This window comes from Halichondria panicea, chromosome 14 (genome assembly GCF_963675165.1).
Source record: "Halichondria panicea chromosome 14, odHalPani1.1, whole genome shotgun sequence".
Classification (NCBI taxonomy): Eukaryota; Metazoa; Porifera; class Demospongiae; order Suberitida; family Halichondriidae; genus Halichondria; species Halichondria panicea.
The window spans coordinates 4,093,996-4,105,331 of NC_087390.1; the positions used below are offsets into that span (position 1 = coordinate 4,093,996).

The 11,336-nt window shown below is 40.6% G+C and overlaps 1 protein-coding gene across 1 annotated transcript; it reads right to left on the reverse strand.

Annotated features, from left to right (window-relative positions):
- Positions 1–2,940: 2,940 nt before the first annotated feature.
- Positions 2,941–9,753, reverse strand: LOC135347783 (histone acetyltransferase KAT6A-like). The gene is made up of 8 exons (XM_064545829.1): positions 9,613–9,753; positions 6,122–9,238; positions 5,878–6,030; positions 5,585–5,805; positions 4,951–5,520; positions 4,393–4,830; positions 4,093–4,317; positions 2,941–4,036 (listed from the first exon to the last, which is right to left on the reverse strand). The coding sequence occupies exons 6-8, from the start codon at positions 4,747–4,749 to the stop codon at positions 3,992–3,994; spliced, it is 627 nt and encodes a 208-aa protein (XP_064401899.1). The 5' UTR covers positions 4,750–4,830; positions 4,951–5,520; positions 5,585–5,805; positions 5,878–6,030; positions 6,122–9,238; positions 9,613–9,753; the 3' UTR covers positions 2,941–3,991.
- Positions 9,754–11,336: the final 1,583 nt, after the last annotated feature.

Sequence of the window (11,336 nt, forward strand, 5' to 3'; positions counted from 1 at the left end):
AAAATTAAGACCAATGAACCGGTCATAATGAAAGCAACATAATGAAAGCAACAAGTGATTTAGCCTCGAATCCAGGCCCCTCATACTTCTGGGCCTGGTATAAGTTGCATACGCATGCGCAACCATTCCCAGAATTTCTGGGAATCAGGATATTTTAGTAAAATATCAGTAAAATTATTACATAACAGTTCCGCACCACTTACAGTATTCTGAAACCACATTGTCCGTTTTATATTTATGTGCAAGCTCAGCTAGCTAGTGCCTGGTTTTGTGATGGCTAGTAGTCAGTCAAGTTTCTCTGGTGCTGTGAAGCACGCCCTGGCGTGTATCGGCAACAAAGACCTTGTTCTTAAGCCAAAGCAAGTGGAAGTGTTGGAGGCAGTCTACAATGGCAGCGACACTTTCGTATGGTTCCCTACTGGATATGGCAAAAGCCTTTGCTATCAACTGCTGCCATTCATGTTCGACTTCAGGCGTGGCAGTACCGAAGCCCAAGACACACATCGGTGTTGTGTAATTGTAATATCACCTCTACTCGCTCTCATGGTGGACCAGGTCTCCTCCTTACGCAGTCGAGGTGTGTCTGCTGCCATATTGTCTGCTGCCATATTGTCTGGCAATGCTGGTGTAGACAAGCAATATCTTGCTAGTGAGGCTGACATCAAGTCTGGGTGTTTCAGGCTTCTGTACAGCTGTCCTGAAGCAGTCGTTGGTGCAGACAGGTGTCTGTTGGAACCTTCATTGTGTCACACAGTTGTGGCAGTGGCTGTAGACGAAGCGCATTGTGTTTACAAGTGGTAAGTATAAAAATTCATTAAATCATAACATGTGTATGGCCACATTCATGAGATTCGTGCATTTGTCCCCTTTGGTGCACCCATTCTAGCTCTCACAGCCACCGTTACTGACTCTGTTCGCCGAAGCATCATTCAATCTCTCAGCATGACTAGGGAGTGTCGTGTTGTTTCAGAGTCACCAAACAAACCGAACATCTTTTACTCTGTCAAGCGGCGATCGATTCTCGAGGATGATTTTGCTCAACTGGTTGAGAGTCTGAGAGAAGGCGGTGTGAGAGGAAGACGAGTACTTGTGTATTGCCGTTCCTTAGATATGTGTGCCGATCTTTATGCCCACTTCCACGAATGCTTGAATGAGTGAATGAGATGAGAGGAGCTACTATCCTCCTGGGTCACCTCAGCAACTACAGGCTCTTCGGAATGTACCACTCCAAGACTCCTCAACACAATAAGGATGTCATACTGAAGACCCTTTGGAATATGGCTGGAGCGGAAGGTGTTGATCGTATAGCTTGGTCCCCCTGCTAGTTTTCGGTAAGGGTCAAGCTTAGTGACTTGACCCGTTTGCCAATGATTCCGTTCATTTTCCACCTAAGCCTTGCTTTGCAGAATGTAGGAGTTGCATGCAACAAAACCCAGAGCAGGGGCGTACCCTCGAAAAATGTTTAACCGAAAACCACACCCACTAATTATCGCTTAGAAGTGCATGCTATTTACTTGCTCTTCTTCTCTTTTGCTCTTCTCTTTTCTAGTAGTCATACTGGAAATAAATACGTTCGCCAATAAAAACCATCACTTCTATTGTAGCTAGCCTCAGGTATAAGGCATATTTTGCTGACACGTGATTGTTATGTAATATTGCCCTACATGTCGAGTCAGCAAATATGTGTAACTACGTTGATGCTCAATGCAGTGACTGAGCTCGTACCTCCTCTGAACATATTGGAGTGGTGCCCAACCCCACGCAGTTGGTTCGACTCCGCTCAACTAGCTGAAATTAATCTCACCTTTAATTATTCCTGTGGATGTACCTTTTTCTTGAGGGCATAGTGTTTACTTTTAGTTGTGTTAATTAACCAAATGTCATGAGCTGTTTCGATGACGCATGCCCCGCTGATCAAAGTGCGAACAAAGAAAGAACACCTTATGAGAGCAATTCCTAAACAGTATAAATCAACCAGGACTTTGTAAAGACCTTGGGAAAGACACATAGACAAGGATGGGAAATCTGTGATACTTCTTAAGCTAATAGCTGAGTCCAAACCAAAGCACCTGCCTCCAAGAAATATCAGCGAAACCACCAATTCCATTACGTATTGAAGCGGAATAACTGCAGGAATGGGACCATTACCCACTCTGGAAAGTTACCTGCAGACACCTATCAAATGTTAAGGCCTGGGTCAGGCACTGATAAAGATTCATTGACTACATTTTATGTAGATGATGTAGATGATGTAGTGTTAATGAGATTCATAATATTATTCATTGCACGACGTCTAGCTGCTAGAAACTATTATAGATTATCTTTGGCAACAAATACGGCGGACTTAAACAAGGGCCCTCATGTTTCCTTGATGGGAAGGAAAACTTTCTGCTTCTTTAGCCACTCTAGAGGTAGGCTATTTTGTGTATCTCAGAATCCCATCAAGGATACTAGTACCTAGCTAGCCCTAGTGATATTGGCATCTTTCAACGCCGTATTTGCAGTTCTCATCTGAAAGTGGCATGACATCATCGTCGAACCTTGATAGCACCTTACCAAATGCCGTCTGAGTTTTTGCTGGTCCAGTGTCAGCGTGTTTAAAGAGTCTCCAACTAAGAGGTGGTATGCCCATGCAATAGCAAATAGGCCACAGTCATATGACTCTTGTTGTTGTTGGACAGGTGGACACTCTGCCAGTAAACCAATTTCTTCACGTTGTGGTGGACTAAGTGTGGGATGGTAGAGCTGGAGTAGTTGATTTTCTACAGATCTAGGAAATTCCTTAGTGCCTGTCTATATACAGTGCAACAACCAAAGAGAGTAGATTTTTTTTGTATTATTATTTTTCACATTTTGTGGCATATCTTCTGAAGTAAAGGTGATATGATCTATTTGAGTGCAGGTACTGAAAGTTCAACTATTGGCGCTTCCATTGGACCACCACCTGTTACATCATATGATATCATCACTATGAAATGGCTGTCTAAAGATGTGTACCTCCGAAAATATGTTAGGAATAGAAGTAGGATCTGAAATTTGTTGTGACTATATTGCTCATCTTTTGAGCTTCAACGGAAGTCTGGGCTACTAGTAAGTTCTGAGAAATACTGCATTTTGTTGTTTTTTGGTGGCAAATATGTTAGGAATACAACTTTCGATTTTATGCTAGTTAAGGTCTGATTTTTGAGAAGGATGTACTACAATAGTGTAAAATTCATTTGCACTAACTTACAAGAGCTAGACAAGTCTCTTCTTTGCTAGAGTGGCCCTTCTTGTCAAAAATGGTCCGTTTTGCTGACGTATGCAATGATATTCATTGATTTGTGACATCACAAATTGTTATTTGCTATTTGCTACATCCAAAGGTCATGTGATGTCTACCTGCAAATACACAGTTGGTGTTGGTCATTCTGTGTCACAGGGGCGTGGCAATTGAGCCTTATACGTAGGCAAATCGCCCCAAAAGTCATAAAAAGCACTGTTTTTGACAAGATGGGAGGCTAGCCTAACTCCTGTAAGTTAGTACAGATGAAAAGTACACTATTGTAGTACATGCTGCTCAAAAATCAGACCTTAACTAATATAAAATCGAAAGTTGTATTCCTAACATATTTGCCACCAAAAAACAACAAAATGCAGTATTTCTCAGAACTTACTAGTAGCCCAGACTTCCGTTGAAGCTCAAAAGATGAGCAATATACTCAGGTACATGCACAACAAATTTCAGATCAAAATAAGCTACTTCTATTCCTAACATATTTTCGGAAGTACACATCTTCAGACAGCCATTTTATACTGATGATGTCATGTGATGTAACAGGTGGTGGTCCAATGGAAGCGCCAATAGTTGAACTTTAAGTACCTGCACTCAAATAGATCATATCACTTTTACTTTAAAAGATATGCCACAAAATGTAAAAAATGTGTACCAAAAAAAAAAATCTACTCTCTTTGGTTGTTGCACTGTAGACACTGCCTTCAATACAACTTGTCAGGATCCAGTGATGACGTTCTGGCACAAACAGTATCTGCACTCCTAATATATAATAAAAAGAATTGTTTCATAATCTTGAGACAGTTTACATAACTCACCTTGAACCCTCGAACCCTCGTGCGCTTGTCCAAATCAATTGGGCGAAAACCAAGACGAAACTGCACTTTAAGTGACGATTGCAACCCAGATGTTTTGGAGAATTGGCCACTTAAAAGTATCATTGCAGCATCCACATGCTTGTCAGACAGCATGCCTGTTGGGGCTAGTAGTATCTCTCTGTCATGTGCCGTGAGAGAGAGCTCATTGACCCACTGTACTTTGGTCTATGATAAGGTAAGAATAGTACAGTAAAGGTACAGTAACAGACAAAAGATAATTGATTGAGACACAACACTCACCTTCTTGAAAACATCCTTAGTCTTACATTTGTTTGACTTAGGGTCTCTCTTTGGTGGCTGTGGGTCGTCTCTCTCTGGTGGCTGTGGGTCCTCTTTCTTTGGTGGCTGTTGGTCGTCTCTCTCTGGTGGCTGTGGGTCGTCTCTCTTTGGTGGCTGTGGGTCGTCTCTCTTTGGTGGCTGTGGGTCTCTCTGGTGGCTGTGGTGGGTGTGGGTCGTCTTTCTTTGGGTCGTCTTTCTTTGGTGGCTGTGGTGGCTGTGGGTCGTCTTTCTTTGGTGGCTGTTGGTCGTCTCTCCGATCGCCTTCTGGTGGCTGTTTATTGTCTCTAGACAAGCTCCTTTCATTAAACAACCTTTCATTAAACAACTTCAGCCGACAGACATTCGCCTTCTTCTTGAGTATTTGACCAGAAAGGTTTTTTAGCTCATATAAGCCCTTACCTATATATACATATAATAATATATATAATTATATATAGTGCATGTGAATTCATTTTAGCTGTATAACATACAGGCTGTATAGATATAACTATTATCACTAAAATAATAATAATAACTTACCTAAATCTCGGTTGATGAAATATATGGACCTAGTCATCTTGAGTCCAGTTTTCCTCCCTTCCTTCCTCTGCTTTTGAGCAGTATTCTCCAGCAAAACCTTCATACCCACGCTAAGTGTGCTGACATACGTTTCTTTTTGTTTGCCTTGTGCTGACTTGATGTTAACACTTCTTCACGGCTCTTCAAAAGATGTTCAATAACTTCTTCTGGGGTTCTGCTCACTATCAATCGGCAAACGCATCTCAGCTTCTCAGCTTGGAAGAGCATGAAGTAAGGAGAATGCTTAATTGATGCCTGACGCAATGCCCTATATCCCATGAGAATCATGTTGATCTTCTCGTCCCAGTTATCTTGGTTGTCATTCACAGTCTTAGCCAAACACCTAGAAAGAGTCTGGTTAAACCGCTCAGTTAATCCATTTGTCTGAGGGTGGTAAGCGCTAGTGATTCTATGCTGGGTGTTGGTTTTCTGGTACAACTGGGCTGAGAGTGTTGACGAATTCCCGACCCTGGTCAGTGATGATGACTTCTGCACAGCTCATTCTGCACATAACCTATTAAGGCACATAACCTATTAAGAGAGATTGATTTGCTGTAAATGATGTGCATAATAATTATTGCTATAGTGCACTTACAGAGTAAAGGAATTTAGCTACTCCATGTGCTGTCTTGTCTGGTAGTGGGGCTGCTTCCGCTGAAATAGTCGGTGAGCGTTATGACATACTTGTTGCCCCTGGGTGTCTCAATCCATCCCAACTGTATGCCAAACCTTTGGTGTCACTGGTATTGGGTGGAGAGTTGATGCTGGTTTTAGTAGTCTAGGATTGGTACACTGGCACTTGGTACATGTTTTCACCTATAAGAAATAAGTATATCATGCAAATACACTAAAAGCAATACTATTATAGTAAAGTCCGGCTTCACTTACATATTCTTTGACTTCATTTGTTTGACCAGGCCAGTAATACTTGGCTGTCGATGTCCAATGTTCTGTTGACTTCCATATGACTTGGATCATGGATTGCTCCTATAATCCTTTTCCTCTGCTCCTTGTCTTCCACAACAAGCCTCTTCTCATCACCTTTTTTGAAAATGTAATACTGCATGTAACAGTATGTAGACATAAATATAATTATAGCGATAACTATATGTATAATATCTAGGTCTCTTACGGGTAGATCCAACATAGTACAATTCTCCATCCACTGTATCAAAGCATTTAACTCTCCGCCTCAGGGAACGCTTGTCTTCTTTACTAAAGGATGAAGGGTACTCGTTCCTGCTTATGAGAGCATGAATAACTTCAAAGGTAAATCTTCCTTCACTTTTGGATTCCATGGTAGATTTAGTAACATGCCTGCTAACATATTTGCTACTTTTATACACTCTCTGACAGGATCTGAGGTGAGGGTTCACAGATAACTAATAGCTAGAAGTCATAGTGTCATAGCACTCCCTTTGCTTTGTCCATTAGTATCATGCATACATTAGTATCATGCATAGATAAGTCAGCTAATAGCCAGAAGTCATAGAGTGTCATAGCACTCCCTTTGCTTTGTCCATTAGTATCATGCATAAATAAGTCAGCTAATAGCCAGAAGTCATAGTAAGTCCGTAAGCGCTTTTTGTTCCTGCAGAAAAGAGGGGGGGCCTAGAATGTTAACAGTTTGGACCCCCTGGGGGGCCTAAACTGTTAACTGTTAACATTCTAGGCCCGGGGGGCCCAAAATTTTGAAATTCTAGGCCCGGGGGGGGCCCAAAATTTTATGACACCGGGCCTTAGGGGTTTTCTTTATTTCTCATCACTACATTATCTCATCACTACATTATTTTTGTAACTAGCAATGATTATCACTAGCCAATGAAAAAAGAACATGAAACAATTATTGTAGCTAAAAGTATCTATGTCTTATAATCCAATGAATGCTAGCTATTATTGTAGCTAGGTCTGAGGTCAGCTGGATAAATTTTAGCGTCAAGTTTTGCATAGCTTCCAGGTTTCAACTTCTCTTTTGGGAAAAACTCTTCGAGTCGCCCTGCCCCTTTATTCGTATAATAAGAAACAGCAGACTATATGGGTTTCCTGATGCTGCAGTATACAGCAGGCAATAATTCCCTGGCAGTGGCAACCAAATTTTTAATTGTCGATTCCTTTATTGCTACTGAGGATGGCAGCCTCTATTGTTCAGACTCCTGACCTGGTCAATCATGAGAGACACAAGAGGAGAGACAACAAGAACAACACTTTTGTCAACAAGAGGTCTTACCTAGCTTGTAGTCCATTAAAAAGGGTAGCAACTGATAGCGGAGAGACTTAATTACCATACCACGTCCCTTCAGAGCCTGGGCTTTTTTCTTGCCCACGACACTATTAATTATTGCACCTTGGAATTATCTCTCCATGGTGGTAGCTCAGCCATGTCACTGTCTGGCAGAAGACTTGCAGATCCTGCCTGGAAACACAATTATGTTATGTATATTGTTTCCAGGCAGGAATTAATATGTATATATAATTGTGTTTCCAGGCATCTGTACATATGGGCTAACATGGTTAATTATACCTTGTGTCATTGCTCCAGAGAACCACAGAGCGTCGCTGCTGCAAGGCCACACTGTAAAAACAAGTGGGTTGTTTCAACTGACACTCTCCAAATGACATGCTACACGTGTGTCAAATTGAAGGTGTGTCGTTGACCCACTTCTAGCGGGTCAGTTTCCAATTAATGCCATTTCAATCTCATAAAATAACAAAAATAAATAATGACGAGTCTATAGCATAATTATAACTGATAATGAAACAAGTGTTCAGAAGTGTTTGCAAAAATTGCGTAAAATAATGGTGAAAAAAATATTATAAGTTGTGAACGCATTGTACATACCTATTTCGGACCAGTATTAAGATTCAGACAGCACTGTAAATGCCTTGACAACGACTAGAAAAAATAATCAGACCGCAAAAATAAAAAGGATAGTCATGTAGAATAATAGCATACAAAATCCAATGTGTGTATGTGTTGTGGTGGTAAAACTGCTATAACAAATTAAATTGATAGGAAATGTACCTCAAATTTGTGCCGGCAGAATAATAATTCAGAATAATTATGCTGATGGCTAGAAAAAAGAATCAGACCGCACAAATAAAGCAGTTTGAGGATAGCCTACATGTAACATTACAAATCCAATGTGTTGTGGCAAAAAATGTGGAAAAAAAATTATAACAAATTAAGGAAACGTTCATCAGGGGGACCAGTATTAAGATTCAGACAGCTAGCTCACTTTGAGGGTGGTTAGGAAGGCCTACCTGCATGTGCCTGCATGTGTTGTGGCAAAAAATGTGGTACTTGTATGTACGGTTATAATAATTATAACAAATTAAGGCCTCAAATTTGTGCCCTGACAGGGACCAGGGACCAGTATTAAGATTCAGACAGCTAGCTCACGGCCTACCTGCAGAAGAATAATTATGAGCTACAATAATAGTTATTTATTTATTAGTACTGTACCTTGACAACGGACAACGGTTAGTAAAAAGAATCAGACTGCACACATAAATGCCAGTGTATGTGTTGTGGCAAAAAATCTTAGCTATAACAATAGGAAACGTATCACAATCGAAGGAGTCTGCCATTGTTGAGGAAGGAGAATTACTGACTCATCAGCCGTAGAGTCTATCAATTCTGCAATAATTACATATTAATAAACTGTAGTTTCAGAGTTGAGGGTGGTTCCAGCAGTTCAATTCTTTGAAGTGTCTTGACTGTACTGTACTATACTTGGTTGGCTAGCTACCATTTAAACAGTCTCACTCGTTGCTATGTCACATTTGTTGCCAGGGACATAATTATGAAGTATGATTTTTACAAGTGATTGTGTGTTTAATGTACATTTATATGTAATGTACATAAGAAAGGACACATGTGTAATGTGTCGTTTTCATTCAGTGGGTCAAAACGACATACTTTTAGCTGTGATAAACCTTTCTGGAGGGCAGCTTGGCACATGTGTAACACGCTACACGCGTGCACATCTCTTTTTACAGTGCAGGGCTCACAGACGTCACTGCAGCAAGAGAGGGGCCAGGGTTCACATACGTCGCTGCAACCAGGGTTCACAGACGTCACTGCTGCGCAAGAGAGGGGCCAGGGTTCACAGACGTCGCTGCAACAAGAAGGCCAGGGTGGGTCGCTAGAGGGGCCAGGGTTGACAGACGTCGCTGCAACAAGAAGCGTCGCTGCTGCAAGAGAGGGGAGGGGCCAGCCAGGGGTCACATCACACAGATTAGATGGAACCTGAGTTAGATGGTGCAACAACAATGCATATATTATAGCAATGGCCACAATGCACACATCATAATTATCATCATAATTATAGCTAAATTTTACTCGTGTGCCGATGAGGTTAACATGGTGCACAAGGCACAGCTCAACATAACTGTCATGAGACTGTTGAGACTGTGTTATTTTTATGCCTAGAGGCGTAGCCGCACGAGGGATACGGTAAAGCTGACTGTGTGTGTGTGTCTGTTCCAGCTGTAACTGCTCAACGGTTGCAATGCGACGAAAACTAACAGCTTCTATAGGCTTCTAGCCACGTTCTCTTGGATTTTGATTCGTGGATTAGCAAACTAAAGCTTCTTTCTCGAGTTATGGCTAGTTTGACTCACATTGAAGGCTGTTGCAGTCTCTTCAGAATCTTTCATAGCATCATCTGTCCGCACAAACTTTCTATTCAACATATGAGTTAGCCTTGCATTAAAGCGCTAGCTTTTTGTTAGCTACAAGACTCAGAAAATACCTGTTAAAACAGCTAGCTAGCAGTAGCCATTTGTGAAATTGATCTCTTTGGACACACCCTTTAATTATTCCTATGGATGTAATGCGCATGCGCGCTCATTCCCCAGATCCAGATCCTCCTAGCAGAATCATAGTTTTCTTGAGGGTTCTTGAGGGCCTGGTAAGCCACAAAACACTACTATAGATAACAATATGTATGTACACAAGTCTTTTCTTCTTAAATATTATAATTATACACTGCATGAACTACAGATCCAATTTTCTTCTTTCTTGAGGTCCTGGTATTAAAGCCACATAATACAACAATAGATGCATGTAATAAGTCTTTTCTTCTCAGTGACTTTATATAGATAAGCTAACTTTATGAAATAATTATGCACTTCCGCTTATAATTAATTGAAAACAAAATCTTCTTCTTTGTTGCTTCCTAGATCCTTGAGGTCCTGGTATAAGCAGCCACAAAACACAACAATGATACCATAATTATACAATTGCAAGTCAGTTTTAGACAGATTATTTTATACACTTTTTCCTCTTCTATACTTTCTCTTCTATACTTTTGAGCGAAAGCAAATCATGGCGAGAGGCATTAGCACAGCGCCAGCTTGAACACTAGTTTATGAAATAGGTACAGACCACAGACCATAGAAGTGGCACACGGGGGAGGGGGAATACCCCAATTTGTATTTATACTAGTTGTATGATTGAGCATGATATCTAGCCAGTGCAGTGCATATAGCATGCCTGTCAGAGGTCGTGGAAGCAATCGCAAATCTGAAGAAGCGCTTTGTAATCCAGGTTGTAGTCGTTTGGAAACCCTGTGCAGAATGTCCTGGAGATGGCTGTACTTAGAGCAAATGCTGGGTCAATGCTGGGTCCATGTATTCAACTACTACATGTATTGCAACTACTAATAACAGAGAACAGAGAATGAAAGAGAATCATAGATTGAAGAGCTTACATAAATAAATAAAATAATAAATAACCTTAGAGTACAAGGGGGTATTATGAGACCTCTAAATGTGTCTGACCCCCCTGTCTTGCAGTAATCTTGAGGGAGCTAAATAGCCTGTTCACTAACTATTATGGTCAATATGCTTTGCATGTAAGCAAAAAAATTAGTGACAGTGCTTTGTTTGCAGCTAATGCTAGCATTTTAGTGTTCAAAGTGGTTTGGGTATTATGAGACAGGGGGGGTATTTACGAGACACCATTGCAATTAATTAATTTTAACGCTAATTGGCTGTTCTAACATATCTGGAACTTTTTGATATTAAAATAATATAGTGATTATTTTGCCTATAAAAACAGTTACTCCTGTTTTAACTGATACCTAGTGAATTTTACTACAAACATTTGGCACCCACTTAAATTTGGTCAATTAAAAATGTTTTTTCCAATTAAATTCTGTACTTAAACAAACTATTGTGGTATCTCTGTCAACACAAGCATACAACTCCAAATTTCTTTTGGAAAAAATACTAGAGTGGTAGTGCTATTAACTGCAGACAGAATAGCTGAAGCACTCCCGTTTTAAACAGCTGTCTCATAATTGGTTTCATCTCATAATACCCTCTTCTACTCTAAGTGTTAG